General features: G+C 36.7%; 1 protein-coding gene across 17 annotated transcripts in view; it reads right to left on the bottom strand.

Annotated features, from left to right (window-relative positions):
* Nucleotides 1–26,808, bottom strand: part of EYA1 (EYA transcriptional coactivator and phosphatase 1) — a 294,427-nt gene that overhangs the window by 80,911 nt on the left and 186,708 nt on the right. For all 17 annotated transcript variants that reach the window (XM_019726030.3, XM_074318728.2, XM_019726026.3 and 14 more), the window contains 2 exons: nt 16,104–16,186; nt 15,502–15,688 (listed from right to left, as the gene is read on the bottom strand). In XM_019726030.3, coding sequence (XP_019581589.1) covers nt 15,502–15,688; nt 16,104–16,186 — 270 coding nt within the window. The remainder of the gene's footprint in view (nt 1–15,501; nt 15,689–16,103; nt 16,187–26,808) is intronic.

The raw sequence follows: 26,808 nt of genomic DNA, 5'->3' as shown, positions 1-26,808 counted from the left end.
CTGTGTAAAAGCTGAGTTCATCCCTTTAAGGTAAATAAATGAGATTGCATCTGATTCCATGGATGGGTTCTATACTCATGCACACAGTGAAAACCACATAGAATGACAATTATCCAGAAAGTCTGTCAACCAGCTGCACTGTGAGAAGCAAAGGTGGTTAAACCGATGTGTAAGATAGCAGGGTATGGGCCACAGGTACATGGCAACTCGCCCGCACTGTTTCACACTAATTTTAATTCTCTTTTTTTTTTTTTTTTGTAGGGGGTGGGAGTCTGTGCACATTAATGCAAGGAGCCAGAAATCTTTGTGTAGAGTCAGATAGTAAATAACTTAGGCTGTGGGCCATAGGGTCTCGGCTGCAGTGACAACTCTGCTGTTACAGCACAAAAGCAACCACGGACAATAAGTGAATAAAGCAGCGTTTCAATAAAATTTTATTTACAAAACAGGTCTGGCTTGCGAGAGCACAGAACTATTCCTTAAAGTAAGTGATTGGTGATGGTGTGTATACCAATCACCAATGGTGTGTATACCTGGGGTGTCACATGCCAGGTTCTTAGCTCACCTGACCTGTCCTTACTGAGGCCCTGGTATGTTCCAGGCACTGTTCTAGACGCAGGGGACTCAGCAATGACAAAATGAAGTCTCCGTCCTCAGGGAGCTTACAGGGCTGATTACTTGTCATTTATAGAATTAGCTGGACAGTATTTGAACCTTCATATCTGCAACAGTAAAATGGGGACACCACCACTGTGAAGAGTATGTAAGACCACGCGTGATAAAGTATTTTGTACAAACACGCGTCGTCATGTGAAATGAACTGTCCAAAGTCACCTCTCTGGGCTCAATTAGTCTATTCATCAAGATGATCCTAGAGTGATCCTCCAGCTCAAAAATGCTTTCCTCCTTGAGTGAAATGGAAATGTAGTTTAACTCTGTTCTGATGGAATAATGCCTTATTACCAAGCCCACTTAAAAAAGTCTATTTTTCTAGCCTTGAATCAATATTCCTTCCTTATCTTCTGTTCCTTGGTCATTCGTATCTTTCAATGCTGATGATAAATTTCACCTCCTGGGTTAGTTTCTTCTCCAAATACTTTACGTAAGAAATCTCTGTTCCTGCATTCTCCCTGAGTACTTTGCTGCGTAACATTTTATTTTTTTTCATTCAACCTTTCTCTTTATTAAGTTTGGCTGTTCATATGGTGTAATGCTCTTTGAGGACAGAGCATCACCCTCTCGCTCTTGGTATCACTACAGAAACCCACAGAAACTTCCTAAGTAAGAGCTGCTCAATGAACAGCTAACAAAAAGGTGGCGCGCATGGTCCAACCCCATTCACATATGGCAGATGAAACCGTGCTGTCTGCCTTTCCTTCAATTAGGGAACAGTGTAACACAATTTAACAGCACAATTAAGGAATAAATCCCAAGAGAAATGTGCTTCCTTAGGAACCTCTATCAATATCAAAGCTGAGTCAAGGGAGGTAATTAGATGCACAATTGGACAGAAACAGACGCTTTAGGGAAAACGCTAAATGGGAAACTGGAAAAGAAAGAGGCTCTACGAAAAGAACGTTCTTAGAATGCTTCAAGGGAGAACATTTAAAATGTTGTCAGGGATGGAAAGTAAAATCAACTGCAGAAGTGGAACACAATGTCAGTGGTAGAGAAAATGAGTTCTTACGTTTGGGACGTATCTTACAATGGGCAATGGGCTTTTTAAATACAAATTAGCTGAACTGAAACTAATAAGAAGCCTATTAATTAGGGCAGTTTGGGGACTTTGAGCAGAGAGAAGAAAAGATGGAGACGTGTGTGCTCTTGGGATGCTATACTCATGAGAACCCTGGAAAACTTTCTTTGCACGTATTAACCAAAATGGTGAGGTTTACAAAATTGTGATTATAATTAATTGTGATGTCATTTGCCAAACAAGTGCTTCCTGAGCACGGAATGGTTGTGATGAATCTTTTTTCTGGCCCTTACTGTTGTTGAATAAGGCATTTTAATTCTTAATTTTATTTTCTGAACAATTTACATCCTACCTTTCTGCCAAAAGGGTTTAAGCTACCCCACCAAATATATACACCATGACCATATAGCAATCTTTTAAGGGCATGAATGAGTATATAAGAAGAAAAACTGAGGTGGGAAGGATAAAATAAAGCCAGGGGAGAAAGCGATCAGCACAGGTCTGCTTTTGCCCAAAGACCAAACTCAACGCAGGCAAAGGCAGCAACCGTTGGGTGACACATGGGGCGCCCGAGATGAGACAAAGCGAGATCTGTGCAGAAACACAGGTGTTTGTAGCCAGACACGACACCAACGTGCCTCCCAGGACTGCTGACGGAGGGTATTGTGTGATGCCCAGAACATAGCCGCATGGTCAATAAAATAGCAAGTTTCACCACATCCTTCCTTCTAAGGCTGAGCACAACTGACTTCATACTCAGTAAGTGCAGAGCCCTGGGGTCAGGCGTCCGGCTCATTTGAAGGGTAAAACTGAAAATATCTAGGAGAAGAGGGCCATTACTTATCCTTGTGGCAGCTGACAGATGCAAGTTTCTCCTTGAGTTTTAAGCACCAAGGAGGTAAGACGTTATACTAATGGGTCACTTGGAGAGGAGCGATGCTTGGTTGTTTGGTTGAATGGCGACCCAGAGCTTTACTAAGTTAGCTATGCTGAGAACAGGAATGACGTTTCATATAAAAGCTAAGAGCTCTAACCGGGGAAAGCCACATTCCTGAGAAACGGCCCATGACACTCCTCAAAAAGCTACTTGGGGTCCATGTAGACCTACGAAGTAAGGGGTCATCACGCCTTCAAAGTTACATACCACAGAGTGTGACCAAGATAATTTTATACAGGGAGATTTTTTAAAGTGAGAGCTATCTGTAGTGTCAAAAAACAAAACAAAACAAAACAAAAAAACACCCAACAAAACAAAACAAAAACCTCAGCAAGGACTAGAATAAATTATTACATTGAATTCTATTAGATTCACAGCGAATACTAGCTTACCAAATGACAGAAGGCTTAAAATAAAGCAATTTTGATAGCTTTAAGCTATCAGCCATAATAAACCAAAGACAAGTAAACGTGTTGACTAGTCTCCCAGAGTTAACCAGAAGCCAGAGATGAATAAACATTAATCGAATCAATTTTAGAGAATCTCTTTGAGTTTTCTATCTGTATTCCATAACTGTTAGTTCCCTTCCACATAATCACTAATTCAGGTCTCTCAGGTAAATGAATTCCTCAGTCAAAATGTAGTAACTCAATGAATACAGCTTTCTCATCCCTGGAATGTGGCCATTATCCACTGTCCAGTGGACAATCTCATAGAAACGTCCATCATCCTTCTCACACATCTCAACCTCTGGTTTAAATCCTCCCCAGTCATTCTATGGGAAGGAACCTGTGACTGTACTTCAGGGGCTTTAGGTTCTGAAACAACCACCATGCACAACACACTAGAATATAATCTTCACGAGGGAGATCACACTGGCCTCCCGAGGCCAGGGATCTTACGTTTCTTGTCACCTCCTGCATCCCCAGCACCAAGCCCAGTGCCCAGCACACAGCCAGTCTTTATAAAAATCTGCTGAAGACATGAATGGAAGAGATGAACATTTGAACGAAGGGTATGTGTCCGTCACTTGGCTAACCTTCTACCTAATTTCATACTCCCATTCACTCTATGCACAAGAGTGGCGTTATCCACACTTTATAGAAAACTGACACCAAAGGGCTAAGTGACCGGCACAGAGAAAATAACAGAGCCCAGGTTCGCCTCGCTCCAAGTCCCTGGCCACCACTTCAGTTTCTCTCAATTGTACTCCGGGAAAGTGTGGTGCCCAAGAGACGTTCATAGATACTCCCCGTGGGGGCGGGGTGGGGGGGAGTGGTGTCCACTGTACATTATATTCAATGCCCAGTAAATCTCACTGTATCAAAGCATTAGAAAAGACTTAAAGTAAAGGAACCCTGATCACTGCACCCCGACTCCTTGTGTCCCGAACTGATCCTACCTTAGGACTCATTAAAGGACATCCATCTCTATCATTGGGAGACAGTGGTGCTGCACAGAGCAGCGTGGGAAAGCCCACACTACATCACACTGTCTCTCAAGATTGCCACCCCAGCGTGCCATCAAGAGATGCCACTGGTGATGACGCCAGGCACTGCTGCTTTGGGAAAATGTAATCTTTCTGGATTCCTTATTCATAATCACGAAAGCAGAGGTCTTAGGTAGAAAAATTCATAAGGTCATGTCTCAATTTAAAATTCAAAGCTTCCCTATTACCCAGTTGCTTCACGCTACAATTACTCAGGGGGATCTGTCGATATAAGAGAGTGGTCAATTTACAAATCAGCTACGTTCTCAATACTTTTAAGTCAGCTGTTTGAAACTCAAGCTGTTTTCTCACAGAAACAATGGGAGACATGATTTCCAAACCAACCCCTGATTATCAAGCCAATCAGAAATCCAGGCAAATACTGCACATATGCAATGTAAAATATTAAAAGACTGCACTTGAACAGTTACATGAAAGTGAAAAACAGTCACGTTTTTCTCAAATAGTAGTACTGAGGAAAATGCAATTTTAATTTTGTCAAGAGGTACTTGGTGAAGTTTCTGCAGGGGTCATATAAATATTTTCGAAAGCATTAGAAGGTGATCGTACTGGATTAAGACGCTTACTGTCCCTTTAAAATGGATGGCTTCCCTTTTCCTTCATACAAGAATATCATTATCCCTATACTTAGCCATCAGTTATCAGCTCATCAGCGTGAGCTACGAGTGTAGACATAAAGAAAAAAGAAAAAAGAAGTTAGCAAGGTAGAGAATGAATTCCTCGGTGGGGAAGAGGAGGGGCTGGTAAAGAGACATTGTGGAAAACTGTTTCCAAAACAAGTCCATGACAGATAATTATTAAATGGATAAAGGGGGAGTAGGGATGAAGCAGATTCAAGAAAGTGGAAGGTAGGAAAGAAAGTGTGCAATCAGTTATTGGATTATCCAAGCTATCCACAAACTGATCTTATAATTCAGGGACTATTACAGTACAAGATAACCTTAACTATGCTACATAGCACGTCTCTATAATTTCACATTTATGTTATTTTAGCAGCAAATAGAGCTCATTCAAACATTTAACACATATTTAACTGAATACCTCCTAGTATATGCCTTTGCTGGGTGCCATGAACGATGAAAGAAAATGAATTCCATGCAGCTACATTTCACCACTCTTTGTGTACAGTTTTGTTTTTCTGCTTTTTGAAACTTCACACACAGGGGTTTCAAGCAGCAGCTTACTTTCCTGATTAAGAATGCAAGTTAGAAGCCCAGTTTCTGGAAGGGAAAGCTCAGTGCTACCACTGCCCTCTCCTTACTTTCCCCATCTGTAAAATGGGGTTAACGACAACACTGCCTGTCTCGTGGAGTTGGGTGAAAATGAGGTAAGCTGATGAATGAAGACTGCTTAGAGCAATGTCTGGCACATAGCAAGCGCTCAAAAAATATCTGCCACCATTATATTTGTATATAAAATCCACACCAAAAATACTTACTGAGTTTTTCTCTATATATTGTTAAATGAAAAAAAGTAGGCTAAAGAGTAGGATGTATGGTGTTCTACTTTAAGGAAAAAAACAATAAGTACATATACTTGAATGTGAAAAAAAAGTGACCAGGGCAGGTGATACACACACACACACACACACACACACACACACACACACACACACACCCAGGGGGTGCCAAAAAAATGTATACAAGCAGACACTTTGGTCAATGTTGCTGAAGCAGTAGTTCACCATAATCAGAAGTGTCTGGACGTTGATGGTAACCACTTTGAGCACCTCTTGTCATTGCAGAAGTCAAATAGGACTTGTATTCATCTTTTGTTATCAGTATATACTGAGTATTACCATTTTAATAGTTTTTTCCTTTCTTAAAATGTGTATACTTTTTTGGCACCCTCTGTATATATTTATATAAGCAAAGTTTATCCTTGGAAGGATACACAAGAAACTGCTGAGAGAAACTATATACAGAGATGAAGGGAATTTTATTCTTCTCTGTAAATCCTTACGTACTTTTATAATTTTGACCCATGCTCATATGTTAGCATCCAGTAAATTTTAAAAAATGCGTTAAATTTAAATTGTTTTGGTTCCCAAGCCATTAATTCATCAATCTTTATTTAAAAGTCTATCTAAAACTCATCCATTACACTATCCAATCCCAATTAAATGAGACGAAGGGATGGCAAACACAGATAACTGTTCTCTTCCCAACCATCTCCAATTAAAAAACGGAATCAGTAAATGCTGATGTCCTCCCATTTAAACGAGGGAACTTATTACATTGATTTGTGTTGGTGCCATGAGATGCATAATGCTTTACAGAAACAATGAATCAATTAGCTACAAAAGAAGATAAAATAATAAAGGTTTAGGAGGGTTAGTAAATGAATTTAATTAGCACAATAACATATGCCTTCCTATTTTGATTATTTATAAACAAATCATGTGTTATATATACATATAAGAAAGAATTACATATTGGAATCCAATGTATTAGGTGGATGCTATCAAGAAAGACTTCTGACCAACTAACTGAGAAAAATTACTCAAACATGTAAAGAGGCCCAAAATGGGTAAATGCTAAAACACTGAAATTTTTACTTCTTGGAAACACAGTTCAAATTCAAATGTAAGAAAATTCATTTTTATTATAATTCCTGACAATATAAAACAAAGAGTGAACTTTATTTCCAAGAATTGTATAATCTCTTTAACACTGTATATGCTCTGAGGAGAAAAAAAACAACAAAAAAAACCCCAAATGCCATCAAGACAAAGCAACCCAACAACCCCAAACACACATCTGTTTTGCTTTCTCACATCTTAATAGCCTGGCTATTTTAGATACAAATATTTGTTTTGCTGACAAATGTTTCCAAAATGTCAGTGAAAATCGTTTCACTTAAATAGTTTATTTTTGAGCTGAACAAACTGCAAACTTCTCCAAGGTCCACGAAGCATCTGTGAAATGAGTAAGTATGGCCTCAAGATTTTCAAAACCGCTCGCTCGGCAAAACACAGGACTCAGAGTTCGTGCTATTGCAAACCTCTCAGGATGATGTCTGCAGCGCACACACAGAGGCATGTTAGGTAGCATAGATGTGGCACAAATTCCACCCATTTACAGGGAAGCCGGCTGGCCGTTTAGTTTTTCATCCTGTCACACTGAATTCCTGTGAGAGCTCAGAGTCCTGCAACTTTGCACAAGAATGTTCCCGTTTTTCAGGCGCTTTGCTCTACTTTCGGGTGCCTTGGCAAGGATCAAAGCAGCAGAGGGAACAAATGGTTTCCCATGCATATTGAATTCCCTCTTATACTGATTTTTCCTCTGTCACTTGAAATTCAATATTGGCAAGATTCCCGTACATCACCTTAACCAGTAAATCGTCTGAGTGCAGTCAGAGCATGAAAAGGTAGATTTCAACATCAAGTTTTTTGTAAGGAATTCAAATGAACAAATCCTTTGAAAAATTAACTTTTGTATGGCATTTGTACTAAAACTCATTCCTAATAAATAAATAACTAGCTTTTATTTTACATTAACCTGAAATGTTTTATCATTTACTCTGTTCTTTCTCCCTGGTTATTTGTATTGTTTTAAAAAATAATAATAATCTTATAAGTGAATAGTCATTTCACATAAGAATTTGGCCTCAAAGTTCTTCATTAACCTTATAATACCTAATATTTAGTATTTAAGAACTGTGTGCCTCGTTTTCCTCATCTGTAAAATGGGAACAAATAGTATTTACCTCATGGGCATAAGACTGCAAGTAATGTAATGTAAAGTTCTAAACACAATTGTATTTTACTATGTATTATTATTAGGATAGCTGTCATAATTATTATAAGATGTTCTAAGAGATTTTGGACAAGAAATATGTTTTCAAGTCAAATTATTTAAATATAGCACAGTAACTGGATCACAAATGAGTGTTCATATTTTGATTACATGTATATCACGTGATTCAAAAAAATTTTTTAAATGGCTTATAGCATAGAGAATATAGTTAATAACGCTGCAACAACTATGTATAGTGCCAGGTCGGTACTAGCCTAATAGGGGATCGCTGCACACATTATATAAGTGTCTCACCACTATGCTGTACACCTGAAACTAATAAAATATTGAGTGTCAACTGTAACTGAAAAAGTAAATAATTTTTAAAAATGGCTGAGGTACTCTTTTGAGAAAAGTCAATTAAAAAATTCCTTCATGACAATTACTCTCAAGTGGTTAAATTATTTTACCACTTTTTGAAAACAATGTATTGCTATGTTGGTAATAATATGCCTTAAGATGTTAGGGTTCAGTACAAGGAAATAACATACTCTTTATATGTTAATGGCTAAGAAATGATAATCTGTGAGTTTAGATAAGAACAAAAGGAAAACATCCTAAAAATGTCATTTTCTTTATATGTTTTTAGACATAGAAGAAAATCATTGACTTTGTAAAAAAGAATTGTTTAAAAAGTTGTTTGAAAAGAAATTTTTCTTTCCAAATTGGAAAGAAATTTAAAATGAAATCCATCGTTTAAAAATTAAAGTAATCATGGATTCTATTTTGATACTCTTACAGTCTTAAATTTTAATAAGAAAAAAAAAAGAATTGACACTGACCAAAATTTTCTTTCATAGATAGTGGAATTTAAATGTACCATAGAATACCCCTTTCTCAGAAAATAAACATGTTCTCTAATAATACAAAGTTACTTAATTGGAAAGATACGAATAACTGGACTACTGTCACAAATGGTACTTATTGTACACCATCAAATGTCTAAGAGTTTTCTCACAGAGATACAGAGAAGAAAACTGAGGGTTGCTAGATGGGAAGGAGTGGGGATGAGGGAGAAGGTGAGGGGATTGGAAAGCACAAATCGGTAGCCACAGTATAGCCACGGGGTAGGAAAGACACTTTGAGGAATATGATCAATAATGTAAAAATTTTGTAGGGTATCAGATGGGCACTTGTCTTATTAGGAGGACCATTCCATGGACTGCGTAGGTGCCTGATCACTGCACTGTACACCTGAGGCTGAAGCTGAATAATGTGGAATGTCAAGTATAATTTAACATATACATATATATGGTCATGGGATATAGAGAACAGCATGGGGAATGGAGTCAATGGAACTGTAACAGCTGTATACAATGTCAGAGGGGTAGTAGATTGGGGGAGGGGAGTTATCACTTTGTGAGGGGTGTAAATGTCTATTACATTGTTTTGTACACCTGAAACTAATAAAAAATGCATATATATGCATATATATATATATATCTTTAAAAGGAAGGGTTTCAATGATAATGAAAATAAAAATATTTTGAACTAAATGAAAATTTAAAAAAGTATCTACCAAACTTTATGGGATTCAACAAACATTGCTTAGAGGGAACGTTATAGCATTGAATGTGTATGTTAGGAAAGAAGAAAGATTTAAAATCAATAATCTAAGCTTCAAGACTTTGAAAACCAGAAGGGCAAATTAAATCAAATTAATCAAAAGACAAAATAAAGCAGAAAAGGCAATAAAACTGAGACTAGAAAAAACAATAGAGAAAAATCAATGAAACCAAAAGTTGGCTCTTTGACAAGATTAATAAAATTGATAAACCTGTAGCTAGGCAAACAAAGACAAAAAGAGAGAAGATGCAAATATTAGTATCAAAATTGAAAGGAAGGCCATCACTACCAACTACATAGACATTAAAAGGATAATAAAAAATATTATGAACTCCAAACTACATTTTATAGTCTAGGTTATATGGACAATTCCCTAAAAGACAATCTACTAAAACTCACACAAGGAGAAACAGATAATCCGAATAGGCCTAATCTATTAAAGACACTGAATCAATAATAATTAACCTTCCAAAACAGAAAGCACCAGGCATAGATGGGTTCATTGGTGATTTCTATCAAATATTTAGGGAACAAATAATACTTATTTTCCACAACCTAGTCCATAAAACAGATGCAGAGGAAACGTTTCCTAACTTAGTCTTCGAGGTCTGCATTACCCTAATACCAAAACCAGACAAAGACATTACAAGAAATGAAAACTACAGATCAATGTAGTTCATGAACATAGGTGCAAAGATCCTTAACACAATATTAGCAAAACGGAATCCAACAACGTATAAGAACAATTATACATCATGACCAAGTGGGATTTATTCCAGGTATGAAAAGCTGGCTCAATTTTTGAAAATCAATTAATGTAATCCACTATATCGACAGGCTAAAGAGGAAAAAGTGTTAAGATCATATCAACAGATGCAAAAAAAGCATTTCATACAATCCAACACCCATTCTTGCTACAACAAACTCTCAGAAAAGTATGATAGGGGGAACTTCCTCAGAGTGATTTAAAAAAAATCTACAAAGAACCTACAGCTAACGTCATACTTAGTGGTGAGAAATTAGATGTTTTCTCCCTAAGATGCACACGAGGGCAAGGCTGCCTCCTCTCACCACAACTATTCAATGCTGCACTGGAAGTCCTAACTAATGCAACACGACAAGAAAGGAAATAAAAGGTATTCAGATTGGGAAGGAAGATATAAAACAGTCTTTGTTCACTGATGGCATGACTGTCTATGTAAACAAACAAATAAACAAAACCACCAAAGAATCAACAACAATAACAACAATAAAAACAATAGAGAAAAACTAATAAGTGATTACAAAAATATTGAAGGATACAAGAATAATATTCAGAAATCAACTGGTTTCCTATGTACATGCAATGAACAGTTGGAATTTGAAATTAAAAACACAACACAATTTACACATTAGCACAAAAAATACAAATCTAAAAAATAAGTATAAGATTTATATAAGGAAAACTACAAAACTGAGGAGAAAAATAAAAATCTAAATTAATGAAGAGAGAGTTCATGTACATGGGTAGAAAGATGCAATATTATCAAGGTTCACTATTGTCTGTTCCTCCCAACCTGATCTATAGGTTCAATGCAGTCCCAAACAAAAGCCCAGTGAAGTTCCTTTGTAGGCATTGATAACTTGATTCTACAGTTTACATGGAAAAGCTAAAGACCCACAATAGCCAACACAATACAGAAGAATAAAGTCAGGACTGACACTATCCAACTAAAGACTTTAACTATAAAACAATAGTAATCAAGACATTGTGGTATTGGGGAAAAAAAAAAAAAAGCAAATAGATCAATGCAACAGAATAGGGAGCCCAAAAACAGACGCACAGAAATATAGTCACAATTGATGTTTTACAAAGAGTAAAGGCAACTGAATTGCTCCATTGAATGTGGAGCAAAAATAGGCTTTTCAACACAACAAGTGATGCTACAGCAGGGCAATCACATGCAAAATGTGAATCTAGACACTGATCTTATACTTTTCACAAAAATTAACTCAAAATAGATCAGAGTACTAATGTAAAATGCAAAATTATGAAACTTTTAGATCCTAACAGGAGAAAACCTATGGCATGACAATTAGTTTTTAGATATAAAAGTATGTTTCATGAAAGAAAAAAATCATGTTGGACTTAATTCGAATAAAAAACCACTTTGCGAAAGATACTGATAAGAGAATGAAAAGACAAGCCACAGATTGGGAGAAAGTTCTTTGCAAAACACCTATCTGATAAGGGACTTGTATCCAAAACATACTAAGGACTCTAAAAACTCAACAAGAAGAAAACAAACAACCTGATTAAAAAGCGGGCAAAAGGTCTGAATGGACACCTCACCAAAGAAGATATACACACGGCAAATAAGCATATTAAAAGTACTCATCATATTTCATTAGAGAAATGCAAACTCAAACAACTAGATACCACTGCACACCTACTAGAATGGCAAAATCTGAAACAATGACAACACCAAATGCTGGCAAGGATATGGAGCAACAGGAACTCTCATTCATTGCTGGGGGGAACACAAAATGGTACAGCCACTTTGGAAGACAATTTGGCAGTTTCTCATGAAACTAAATACATTATTACCATGCAATCCAGGGATCATATCCCTAGATATTTACCTAAATGAACTGAAAAATTATGTCCATATAAAACCTGCACACAAATGGTTATAGTAGTTTTATTATTTATAATTGCCAAAATTGGAAGCAACCAAGATGTCCCCCAGTTGAAAGGGAGGAGGCTGGCATTGCTAGGTGAACAGTAAGCATGATTTTCTTGAATCCTATAGACAAATTAAAATGTTGCTGAATGACCAGGCAAACCTCACTGTATTGCTCAAGGTAGATGGATTCTTACATATCTCCAGATGATGTAAATTTTATTTTAAGATAGTCAAAACACAACTCACAAATTCATTTTAAAAAACAAATGCAAAGGATTTGAAAGTTGCTAAGCGAGTAGATCTTGAAAGTTCTCATTACAAGAAAAAATCTGTAACTATGCGTAGTCATGAATGTTAACTAGATTTATTGTAGTACTCATTTCACAACATATGCAAATATTGAATTATTATGCTGTATACCTGAAACTAATATGTCAATTATATCTCAACAAAAATGAACAAGAATGAATGCAAATGCACTATTTTTAGTTTTTCAAGTGAATTAAAAATTTGAGAATAAATTTTCATATTCAAGGTATGTTGTATTCTTGTATTACATATGCCTATCTAAAGGAGAATACAGATTTCCACAAGTAGTTATAAACACATTAAAATAATTTTTGAGCTTAAGATTCATGAGGAGGTACGTGTTTATAAGTGATACTGAATAGTATCATGGACTTACAAGATACTTATTCTTCATACAACTTTCAAAATGCCCAATATAAAAACAAATGAGTGCTTACACGTTCGCCCTGAAAAAAACCTTACAAAGTTATCTTTATATGTTCATTATGACACAACAATTCTATAAACAATAGAAAAACAAATCTTAAAGCATGGAAGAAGGACTGCATGTGTTATGTCCGTATATCCATCTACACTGCACGATCCCACGAAACTGAAAGGCAGAATCCTGGTCACATATAAATTCAGAAAATGCTTAAGAGTCTAACTTTCTGGCATTAGAAAGTACTGACTTTAAATTAAAAGGAAAACACTTCAAATTATTTCAACAAAAAATGGGCATTATTGTAACTATTTTTATTTCTATCTCAAAATAAAAACATTAGGTTATATGTAATTAACAATTTCTTCTAATTCTTTAATAAGTTTATATACTTTATCAACCAAACTGCCTTTTCTTCAAGGACAAGTCTATAGTTTTATATAAGACTAGTAAGAAAGGAAAGTTAATGCCAGAAAACTGAGGCTGAATCCACAGTCTTACCACAAATGTAAAACAAAACAAAACAAAAAATCCAGACTAAATATTCCTTAAATTTTTAAAGTAATCCACATTTCTGTTCCAATGTGGAAACTCACTGAACTTTCCACTTTCAACTATGCAACACAACAAAGGCTTATCCATACACATTCATTTTAGTGGGAAGAGGTGAATATATAAGAAATCTGAAAAATATTTTCTCCCCAGTTCAATACATTCCAATTCTGTAGCATTAAAGATACCGAAATTGAAAAAAGTACCTAAAACACTAAGCATTTATTCAAATAAAACCTAAAATAGATCATAAGTTCTTAAAATAAAATCACATATATACCTTCTGAACATAATTTTGCACTGTTTTCCACATGGCATGGCTTTGTGCTTAGTCATTCCTACTTTCACATGGCGTCCCTCTTTATAAATAAAATTCCCTTAGAACAAAGTCAAATTTCAGAGACAAACTTTTATGATATGACTAAATGGTCTTTTCTCAAAAGCTCTAATCAACCTCCATTTAAGAAACATAATTAAGCCACCAGCTTGTTTTATACTGTACTCTTCACAACCCAAATGCCAGGAATTAAGTAAAACTATTCTGTTGTCTCCTTTTCTCATTTTTATTCCACAGACCCCAAAGAGTTTTTCTACTTCTCATTCACATAGCTGTCTTCAGTTCCAAACTCCTTTTAGTCCTCAAGATTTTGCATGGCCCAGAGGGTTCATGAGAAAACTCAAGATCGTCCTAAAGTTGGGACAAGCCTTTGTCTTTCCTCCTGATGCTTATGTGAAGTTTATGGCAGTTGGGATGAAAATTCCACAATAACTTCTACCGTAAATTCAATATCTTCTATAACAAAGTTTACCTTGAGTGAGATTACATAGATGTGGAATCTAAAGGACCGAAGAGACAGGAGTGAAAAAATATCTATCAAGCTAGTTTTTTTTTAAAGTAAATGAAATATGACGATCAAAGATCAAAATGTTTCGAGTTGAGGTGTGCAGCAGAAAGAAGGCGTATTTGCAGTTAGTTGGAACACAAGTTTATGGATGATGTACTTTCTCCTCTAGAATAAAACAGTATATTTAAGAGAAAGGGTAGACCACTAAAAACTGAAAGGAGATTTCTTTTATGGGGGGTGCGGGGGTGTTGGATTGCCTGCTAATAGTTACAAAATAAACCTACAGTCAAAATTTAAATTAGCATCTATTATATAAAACTTTCCCCTCATGATTTAGGATAACCACCTAGAATGAACACTCTAGGAGCACAGTATCATAGGATTAAGTCTTTCTCAATGTCAGACCATTTGAACCTGACTTGTAGCAACAGAGTAGACTTTGGCTCTAGGAGTAAACAGCAAAGGAAGAAAACTCTCTGACTCTTGGTGGAAAACAGCTCACCTCATAATCCATGAAAGGAGAGATTATGTTTAAAAAATGTTAAGACAAGGATGTGAGAAGTCCGAGAGAAAATATAAGAAACTTAGGGAAGGATCAGTTCAGGAAATTAAGCATGCAATCTTAAGAGTTCCAGAAAGAACTAATAAAGGGGAAGAAGTAGGAAAACTTCCCATCAAGGACCCATCAAGGGTTGTGCAGAAGTGTGGAAAACGCCCATGCTCAGGCCTGTAGTTAGGAAATCCACAGTGAGTGGGAAGGGGTCTGCAGGGGTCTCGCTGTTTTTCATAACCAACTGTTTGGTGCTATATGATTTTTGGAAAAACATTAACGATTTAATGATGATAAACATTAAACTCAAGGTGATGCCACTTATTTTCATATTCAAGATGTCAGCAAATTATAATTATAGTTAATAAAGTTAAATATTTAGAATTATGCATCTAAAAACTGTACCTACCTTGAAAATTGCATACACTTACAACTAAATAAAACCTCTATTTCAGGTGCTTTTGAAATGTACACACTTGTACTAAAAATTTGAAACAAAGTCAATGTCACGATCATGCTGCTTGACTTCTATGTAGGACTTGTGCAAATCTGCCCAAACTGTGCAACCACTGCGTGAATATACAACTGTAGAAAAATGCATTGAAACCACTAGAAATAGAGCCTGCAGGACTAATAAAATGCACGTCATTACCTGCTGCGGGATCTGTAACGGCTTGGCTGGTGATGCCAGATGGTGGTTCCTGGAGCTGGTAGGTGGCATTCGTGGAAGGCGTGGCTGGGCTGGTGTTACTGCTCGTCATGTAATGTGCTGGATACGGTGAGCTGTTGTAATATTGTGCATACTGACCCTGGCCGAAGCTGGGGTAAGATGGATAGTCCTACCAAACGAAACCACACGAGAACCATCGGTCAGAATACAGGCTGCTTCGTTCCCACTCTTCAAAGTACAGCGGCACATGTGTGTGTGTTTCTGTGTTTCCTCTGAAGTTAGACAGGAACACACAGGCATACGTTGACCGAACTCCTCAGGCTCGCAAACAAATGTCATGGAAGAGCTCTTTTCCTATTTCTTTTAGGCCATGTTGTATTACTAAGTAAAATTAAAGCAATCTGAAAATCAGACAATTCACCCTATAAGACTGCTAAAGAGATTTTTAAAAGAAAAAAAAAAGAAAACTATGAAAAGGCTTAGGAAAGCTCTCACAGTGTACTAGAAGCAGATCTTTTTTCATGTAAGAACATCATCTGTTGCATTTTTTAAATTTCAGAAGTTAAATTGGCTTTTAAACTTACCTGCTGTGAACTGTTAAATCCGGAGGAATTTGTGAGTGAATTATTTCCTGTATATAATCCTGACGACGTTGTAAAACTGCTACCTAAAACAAAATGAAAAGAAATACGTTGACGAAGCCACGTAGAATCATGTGCCTATAGGAAATTATTACTTAGATAAAACAGAGCTGGCGTTCATTGCAAACGCATTTGGTTTCTCTTCAAAACCAGAATCCATTGCCATGGCTAAAATTTCATTTTCTTGAAATGGCCGACAATTTTAGTTTCACTATATCACAAAGGATGAAACAGCAGAGAGGTTTAAATTTCTGAGGACATGAATAACACATATAAACTACAAAGTTATACATTTGTGCCCAAAGATCAGACACTGAGCTTTCCATTTTGATTTGCAAAACACAACAGGATTTTTCATATATTTATATTATGTATGCTTAATGTAAAAGGACAGGACCCAATGAGATGATCTTTGAAGTTCTTGCAAACTCAAAAACTGTGATACTACTTCCAAGAAATAAAAGTGATGCTCTCAGACTTGCATTTGTCCTCACAACGGCCCACCGCAAAAGTTAATTATTTCGTTTCACAGGCGAGAATGAACGGCAGTCCTTGAAGTATTTGATAAAACAAAGCTCAGAGAGGAACATAATCAATGTTTTAAGGATTACATGTGCTCTCTAGGTGACATTCTATTTGCTAAATGTGTTCAACAACAAACAGTGGGCACTGTGCCGAATCCAAACCTACGAGCAAATCGTAGTGTCGTCCTTCGCTTTATTGACTATCTTACTGCTAAACTACTAGGCAAAGCATGATGACCATATTGGCGAAGATTTTTGAAAAGACAAGCTCAGGAATTGGCAAATGTGTAAAAGATGTTATTCACACATTGCAAAATGGGGACTTAAAAAGGCACAACCTTTCTGTTGTGCTGTTTGGTCAATGATTAAGAAATTTGTATACCATTTAACCTAGCAATTTTACTGCAGACATTTGCTCTAAAAAAAAAAAAAAAAAACACAGGATTTATACAAAGAGATAGTTATCAAAGATGTTCTTCAGTGTTATTTCTAATAACAGAACTTCGCAGAAACATGGCCACATTTTTCATAGGTGTGAATCAGATAATGGAACTGAAGCTACTGAAATTGTATTATATTATAATGATGTTTAATGACATGGGAAAAAACATGTCATACTTTTGTAATCTCATTGAAAATATCGTTAAAAGCATAAAACAATTTTAAAAAGCACAAAAATCTCAGAAATATCATCTATGGAGAGGTACAATCATGGGTCACATAATATTCATGAAGCCAATATACCTTTAAAAATGTTCTACTCAGAACCTGCGTTGCTTCTGTAAACAGAGAAACCATGTTTAAAAAAATAAAAATTTTATGGCAAATGAGTGGTACAGGCAGTAAATGTGTTGGCAGCTCGAGGAGGAAGTCTTCAGTATGAATTAGCTATTCACAGATGCCTTTGGGTATGAAGTGGCAGTTAATATATGCCAATTATTTACTTGCTACTGAACATTTAAGTAATGGCTTAAGAGTCAGAAAACAAAGTTTCCAGTTCATCACTTATAAGTTGTTTGGACTTTGGACAAATCACCTAATCACTCTAAGATATAATTTCCCTACTTCATAGGGTTTCTTAAACAGATCAAATGAGGTAATGTTTTGCAAAGCACAGTGAACAATCTCTAGTATCAACAAAAGTTAGGAACTGTTATTGCTTATTCCAGAAAACATTTCTAAAATTCTCCACTGTATTTACGTATCTTTTCTTTCTTTTTACTTTCCCAAACTAGTTCAATAGGACTTAATCTCTCTGCATCTCTAAAATGCTTTTTCTACTTTCTTATCAAGCATCTCTGAACTTGGAAAACCTGACCCCAGGATTTGTTGTTTTCCTTAAGAAGGGAAAATGTTTCCTAAGATTGTTTCAAATTTAGTTATCACATCTGAGGTTTGTTCGTTTGTGTCTTTCAGGAATTCCAGCTGTTCAAAGTTCCCAGAACACCTATGACAGACAAGCAGAGAGTTCTCACAGTCCTAGTACTTATTTTACTACAAACACTGGGCTCTTGATACACAAACAAATCTCCATATTAATGTTCATTATCACGTGCCAATCTCATCCTTCTTAATTTTACTGAATATGTCATGGTGACAGTTAGATGGGAAGTCATAAAAGGATGACCACAATACAGTCTTGGAGGACCTCAGAGGACTTATCAAGATGACATTAGTTTTGTTTTGTTTTTTAAAACATCGGCTCTCATGGGCATATGACTCACTCTTTATGTATTTACATATCAGTGAACAAGTAATATGGATATTATATATAAAGCAAACTTATAATGAACACTTAAAAAATTCCTTGTAAAAAATGTAAATTTCTTTCAGACAAGTGTGTGAATAGCAATGCTTTTTAAAAGACTCTATTATATAGGAAAAATTACTTTGAGTTATGACTTGTTCCTTTCATTTCAATGACACAATTTTAGGTTATGACTTGCTACTTTCATTTCTACTGCACATTTCTGAATAATGAATATTGACCTCAATAATCCCTAACTGCCAAGAAAATGAGTAAAATAAAGAAAACATATTTTAAAAGTGGATGTTTTCATTCCATAAGTTATTCCTTGGAACAAAGCAGACAGGACCATGGAAGCTATATTGGCACATACAGGCCACGGAGGTATGACCAAGTAAATCACAGTTCAGTACTCCAAATGGTACCCAAGTGACTTCCCAGACTTAATGCTACTTCCAAAACTGCACATTAGCTGGAACTCAGCATAAGTTAGACTCATTTGCTGGCCACTGCAGGCTGAACTCCTATCCCTTTAATATGAAGCAGGCGTTAAACGGCACTCCAGCGGCCTAGGAGGCTTAATGCAACTTCCAAAAGGATCTAACTGAGTTCAGGGGGAGGTGTATGTAGGAGAGAACCAGGCTCAGGCAATAGTCATCGTTCACCACCAGCCGGGTCTGCAGGGCTGCCCCACCTGCCTTCCCACGGGACGGAGGCACAGAGCACTGCTCGTTTCTATGCCAGCCTGCTCTGATGGGTTCCTGCCCACCTGACCCGCTCCAGTTTCTTCTCCACAAAGGCAGTACAATACATTCTCTACTGTGTACCTCTGAGGCTTCTCACTCCCCTGCTTAAAACAAGGAACCGTGAGCTGCCCTCAGGATAAAATTCAAACTCCTTACCAGGGTTTCTTTATTAGGCACAGGCTGGGTCCAGTTTATCTCCTGGACTCTATAGACTCTTCTCAGTAACCCCAACCCCAACCCCCTCATATGCACATTCCAGCCCAGCACGAGTGAAGCAACATATGTTTTTCTCTTAAGGCTATCCTTGCCTCTCTAACTTCCTCCCATTGTATCCTGGCTAATTTCTCATCAACTTCAAAATTCAGCATGAACTAGAAACCCCTTTTCTCAAAAAAACCTCCCCTGAATTATTCTACTCTTCTGTTTGCTCCTAAGCCTGGATTACCAAATCAATGAATCTATCTATCTATCTATCTATCTATCTATCTATCTATCTATCTATCTCTGTGACATGTATATATTATATACATATCTATTTACATATATACCCATGACTTACTAATCAGTATTGTAAGCTAATTCACACTAATTAACAATTAATCAGTTAACCCAGAATAATTTATTTAAATTAATTCATATGTAAATTTAATTTAATTATATATTTATATATAGGTGATTATTATATAATAATTATATTTAATTATATAATAATATATTTAAATTAAATTATATTTAAATTAATTCATCCTTTCCTTATGGAATAGGCTAAAAAGAAACCTTAGAGCTTATGTAAATAATTGGATATCTGTAGTCCACCATGCAAACATGCCCAGAATACAAACTGTAACAACACTCAAATCAGATAACATCGATCGAGTGCTCACTATATGTTAGGAGTATGCTTCCCTTCTACAGGCTCGTCCATACTCCATAGCAATGCAATGTCATAGGGAATATTAATATTTCCGTTTGGCAGCTAAGGAAACAGCAGGTTAAAGATGATATAGCTTCCATTGGATGGAAGTGAAGGTCAAACGTAGTTAAGAGTCGGCACAATGCTCTCTCAGGCCTTCTTACCTATTCTATATTGCTCTATGCGATGTTCTGAAATTCACTAACATGTTCTCTTCTGTAGGATTAAGAACAATACATTGGAGGCAAAATACCAGTGACAAGAATAATAGTACTTAAAAGTTATTGAGTGGTACCCGAGCCAGGCCCAAATAAAATATTTTACATGTCATAGCTTGCTGCGCCGTCACAAGCCCCCATGAGGTAGGCACCATTATATCCCATTTTACAGATGAACAAACTACCAAGTTATGAGCAACTGTGGCAGATGTGGGATTCAATCCCAGGTTATCTGGCTCCAGTGTCGAAGCTCTTAATCTCCACAGGAGACTGCCTCTCAAAGTAACTAAGGGATTTTTCATTTTCATTTTTACCAACATATTAAATGCTAACTAACTGCCAGTTCATGAGGAAGTGTTGTTGAAAGACACATACCTGTGCCGCTCGTCAGACACAGGAATCACTTACTGAGGTGGAAGGTGGAGGGGAGAAGGGGTATGACCTGAAAATCCACAGGATTTCCAAACACCTGTAATGCCTGAGATTTAGTACCACTGTGTGTTAATACCAATTTAGTAGGTGTTTTAGCAATGGCTTCAATAACACATAAGCAGTGTAAGCTTTCTTTTTCCACTGAGAAAGTAATCACACTCATCAAGCATTTATAGAATGGAAGCTTCTGAGAGACTGTTTTGGGTATTTTGGGTCCTTCAGCAGGGGTAAAGCTCACAGGGGGCAGAGGGTCCCACTCTGACAGCTGATCTGATGCAAATCTGGTACCAATACTAGCAGGGGAATTTTACTAAAGTCTAGAACACCACACCACAAAGCAAAGGCAAAATGGCAGCTCAGAGTGTCGCAGCTACACCCACTTCCTGCTCTGAGCAGGCTCAGCAAGACAGGCCCATTTGTGTAGAAGGACACCGTCTACCAGGTTGGAACATAGACACCATAGAGCAGAAAGGGCAAGACATGACCAGGAAAAAAAAGACCTTCTTCTTCCATTAGGTCCGATCCAAATGAGTTTGTTTGATTTACAGGAGTCTTCACTTATAATTTTAGTTCATGAGTCCACCCCTTGAGGAAAGTTTCAACTCTCTCTCTCTCTCTCTCTTTCTCTCTCGAAGACAACACAAAGAAACATCCTCTTGCATCACGTTCGTGGGCACCATACATTGTGACATGGAGCTGCTCAGTGAATGAAATGACAACACCTGGTTAGGTTGGAAAGGAAAGCACAACCATGCACAGAAGAGGGCAAGAAGTCACCCTGGCAGAGGGTGAGCAGAAACTATCCAAAGATCAGACAGCAAATGGTTTATAAGGAACTGCATGGGGTGGGGGTGGGGAGGGGACTCAAGGTAGGTGGCAGAAGTCTCTCGATCATTTTTTTAAGGAAATAACAATTTAGGATAGGAAATGACATTCTTTAACTGAAAAACCCAACAATCTGAATGTTGAACATACCATGAACATACCAATATGAAGATATTGGAACACAGAAAATGTTATGCTTCTGATTCCCCTTTTAAGGATTGAAGAGGTGGGGGGGAGCTATTATAAATGCAAGGGTATGTATGCTTTTGTCACTGGGTCTGGAGATGGGGGCTGGGGAGAAGAGCTGGGGATGATGGTGCAGGGAAGAGAATATGCTGACCACTCCATTAGTTCAGGGAGGGTCACTGCTATCCTGGAAACTCATCTTATTCTTGCTCCTCTAATTTAATGTTTCACTCTATCAGTCCCCAGTTCCCATCCTTCAAGGCTCAAGTTCTGTCTTTCCAATAAGCTTTCACGACTCTTCCTCTGCACCGATCTCGCCTTCTGGAAACTCCAGCTCAGTCATAACTGATATTATCATTTACCTCTTCATTGAACAGTGCTAAACAAGCCTTCATTAGCCTTGTTTTCATCCCGATCATGTTTCATCCTGAACATGAACTTACGTTCCTTAAATTCCTGTGTTATATTTATCCTGCTGCCTCACACAGAGAAGAATAAGCTGTGTCTGATTCAGACCTTTGAAGGGTTTCATCTAGGTTCAAGCAGGAGAGAGTACTGGTGTTTGAGATTTTTTTTTTTTTTTAATTTTAAAAAAGGAATTTATTGGCTCAGAAATTTGGAAAGTCTAACGTTGCATATAGCAAGGATGGATTTAGGAATTCAAATGATGTTATCAGGTCTGTGTCTCTCCATCTCATAATTATGTCCTCTTTTGTTGGTGTTTGAAAATTTCAATCTGGTGTGGTGAATGACAAAAGGGTCCAGTGAGAATGACTTCCATAAAGAACTGGGTGTATAGTCTCCTCAAAGTATTCCAAAAAATCCAGAAGGAGGGAAGGCTCCCAAACTCTTTTTATGAGGCCGCTATCACCCTGATCCCTAAATCAGACAAAGATATTACAAAAAAAGAAAACTACAGGCCAACATCCCTAATGAACATAGATGCAAAAATCCTCAACAAAATATTAGCAAACAAAATTCAGCAACACATTAAGAAGATCATACACTACTATCAAGTGGGATTCATTCCTGATATGCAAGGTTGGTTCAATATTCGTAAATCGATTAAAGTGATACACCACATTAACAAAATGAAAAATAAAAATCATATGGTCATATCAATAGATGCAGAAAAAGCATTTGCTAAAATCCAACAGCGATTTATGATTAAAAACTCTGAAGAAAGCAGGACTAGAGGGATCGTATATCAACATAATAAAGGTCATATAAAATCAACCCACAGCTAACATCATACTCAATGGGGAAAAGCTAAAACCATTTCCCTTAAGATCAGGAATAAGAAAAGGTTGCTCACTTTCTCCACTTCTATTCAGCATAATCCTGGAAGCTCTAGCCACAGCAACCAGACAAGAAATAAAAGGCATCCAAGTTGGTAAGGAGGAAGTAAAATTGTCATTATATGCAAATGACATGATTCTATATAGAGAGAACCCCAAAGACTCCATCAAAAAACCATTAGAAGGGGGGTTCACACAGTGTGAGGGATATAAATGATAAATGTCTAAGTTTTGCTTTGTCTTGTGCACCTGAAACTAATTAAAAAAAAAAAAAACACACACACAAAAAAAACCATTAGAACTCATAAATGAATTTAGTAAAGTAGCAGGATACAACATTAATATTCAGAAATGAGTTGCAATTGTATACACCAATAATAAACTCTCAGAAGGAGAAATTAATAAAACAGTCCCATTTACAATTGCTTCAAAAATTATAAAACACTTAGGAATAAATTTAACCAAAGAAGTAAAAGACCTGTACTCAGAAAATTATAAGACAATGAAAAGAGAAATTAAAGAAGATACAAATAAATAGAAACACATACCATGCTCATGGATAGGAAGAATATAGTTAAAATGTCTATACTGCCTAAGGCAATATATAGATTCAATGCAATTCCTATCAAACTACCAAGGACATGTTTTCACAGAAATAGAACATATAATCCTAAAATTTATATGGAACCATGAAAGACCCTGAATAGCCACGGCAATCCTGAGAAATAAGAACAAAGCAGGAAGTATCATGCTACCTGACATCAAATCATACTACAAAGCTACAGTAATCAAAACAGCATGGTACTGGCATAAAAACAGACACATAGATCAATGGAACAGAATAGAGAGCCCAGAAATAAACCCATGCCTATATGGTCGTTTAATCTATGACAAAGGAAACAAGAATTTACACTGGGGTAAAGACAGTCTATTCAATAAATGGTGCTGGGAAACCTGGACAAACACATGCAAAAAAAATGAAGCTGGACCACCTCCTTATACCATATACAAGAATACATTCAAAATGGATTAAAGACATAAACGTAAGATCTGAAACCATAAAACTCCTAGAAGAAAATATAGGATGTAAATTTGTAACCTTACCCTTAGTAATATTTTTACTTGATATTTCCCCTTGGGCATGGGAAATAAGAGAAAAAATAAACATATGGGATTATATCAAACTAAAACTATGGTTTCACAGCAAAAGAAACCAAACAAAGAAAACAAAAAGGCATCCTACGGAATGGGAGAAGATATTTGTCAATGATACATCTGATAAGGGGTTAATATCCAACATTTATAAAAACCCATTCAACTCAACACCAAAAAAACAACCCAATTAAAAAATGGGCAGAGGACATGAAGAGACATTTTTCTAAAGAGGACATACAGATGGCAAACAGGCATATGAGAAAATGTTCAACCTCACTAATCATTAGAGAAATACAAATAAAAACCACAATGAGATATCACCATACTCCAGTCAGAATGGCTATCATCAACAAATCAACAAACAACAAGTGCTGGCGAGGATGTGGAGAAAAGGGATCCAGCCGAGTTTTAAATCAAATAAAATTTTAAGTGGATTAAGCATCATGGATTTTGGACAGTGTATAAGAACCCCACTGATCTCAGATAAGAGGACCACTGGACCCGAGATGGTACAAGGAGTTGACATCCATGTACCACATGGGCACCCTAATAGTACATTGTTTTTGGTACAGGTACAGGCCTCCTAAAAGGCTACTGTTAGCTCAGCTCTTGGCATATCACAGGCATATTAATGAAAATATAAGCCTTGCTTACATATGAAAGATTTCAAATTCAGAAGGCAATAACATCCTAGGTTTTTATAATACATTTATATTTCAGTATTTCCACCGCTGTTGTCTCAGGTTATTTTCAAGATCAGTATGTGTGGCAGCGGAGGCAGACAGACATCCTTGTCATTTTCCAATACGCAGAGAGAATGGTGATTTCCTTGTTCAAGGATACTTGGTTGGGGAATGACCATTATCTCCACCCCTTCCGGATCACTGTTTCCACTCTACCACCCCAAGTCCACCTTTTAGATGTTCAGAGTCAGGAACATTAAAAGAGGATTAAATATTATGAAAAGTGGTATTAAGTTTGGTTACACGGACACAAAGGGTAGAGACAACAGCACCAGAGTAATTTAGTAAATAAATTTAGAATCAAACTATCTCACTTCGGAAAGATTTCTTCATCGTTACTGTCTTTTTAGGCTAGTATATAGTTTTAAAAGTAAATTATGTCCCCAATAAATTTAATAAAATAAAATTAAAAAAAAAAAAAAGTAAATTACGTAACGCCACCCAGGGATTGTGTATCACAAAGATTCTGCTTTCTTCTTGTCACTGGCAGGGGTTCCTATAGAGAAAGGGTGATGGTCTTGTCAACCGTAACAAACAAGAAACAGTCTTGCTGGAAGACTCCATGGGCCACCCAGTTCTATAGGTGCTAAGCAATTGCAGTTTAAAAATAAACCAACCCCTCAAAACTTTCATTAATAAATCTCTGCTCCTTTTTCATAGTGAAGAAGAACCCAGTCTCTTGCTTTATAACATGATTTAAGATGCTAAATCGAAGTTTTGTGTATGGTTTAACCTGGAGAACACTGCCCAGCTATAACTTCAAAAAACTTCAAAAAAAAAAAAAAAAGGTAACGTGTAGGTCAAAGGTCTACTTCACAGAGAACAAGGACTCACATTAAAAACCAGAATCCCAGCCAACATAAGAATGCTGGAACCTGCTGGGGCCTGTCTGTACTTCCCATGCTTTAGAGCGTTATCTAGCACTTACTGGGCAAGCAGGATGCTATGTGTCCCTCGTGTATTTTCACAGAAGTCCATTTGCTTTCCTTCCCTGGCCTCTTTGCCATGGGCTATGTCCATCATCAGGCGCGATCTCTGTGGCAGAAGTTAGCGCAGCTCCCCAGGGAAAGACCTCTGAAGGCCAGATGGGCTATTTAAAACCAAAGTTTCCCCCTTTCTTACAAGAAGGATTTTGTATGACCAAGTTTTCCTTCCTAGCCCAGTAATAATTTTTTACATTCTAAAGAGAATGCTTCACTTAGGTAACACGAATTGCAAAGTCTTTACATTTCTCTCTCTTGATTCATTTCTATATATTTTAACTAAAAAACAGCTCAAGCAGACAATAACATTGGCATTGATCATTGATTAATTATTGCTATAACTAGATTTCCCAAGATTTCCATACAATTTCCAACACTTGTCACTTGAACTATCACACGGTCCCAAAAGAACTGAAATGGAATATTACTTTAAAAAAAAAAATCAACTTACGCACACACACACAAACTCTAGAATGCAAAAAAAGGCACCAACTAAATAAATACAAGTAGACTGGCAAAGCAGTGATGGAGGAATTTTAAACATTAGTGCAAGTTGCAATAGCTATTCTCCAGTTCCAACTTTATCGTGTCATTTTATGCCAGAAAACGCAAATCTCAAAAGCTTAATCACTGCCCATTATAAAACGGTTTAATATGTACTTTCTGATCTGAAAACTGGACAATTTGGCATTTTTCTGTTTTGAAAAGTACCATTTCTGTAGATAATGAAAAACAGTATATTTTGCGAAGCACTTTTGAGGTTCTAAATGACTGATAAAGGGACACACCTTTCAGCTTGTACTTGAAAACCTGTGGATAGGCAGACAAGAGGAAGTAACGGTGATGTCCCCTATTAGATTATTATTCGATCACCCCCA

This window comes from Rhinolophus sinicus, chromosome 7 (genome assembly GCF_057876585.1).
Source record: "Rhinolophus sinicus isolate RSI-liver-muscle chromosome 7, RSI-T2T, whole genome shotgun sequence".
Lineage (NCBI taxonomy): Eukaryota > Metazoa > Chordata > Mammalia > Chiroptera > Rhinolophidae > Rhinolophus > Rhinolophus sinicus.
This window is presented reverse-complemented; position numbering and strand designations above follow the sequence as displayed.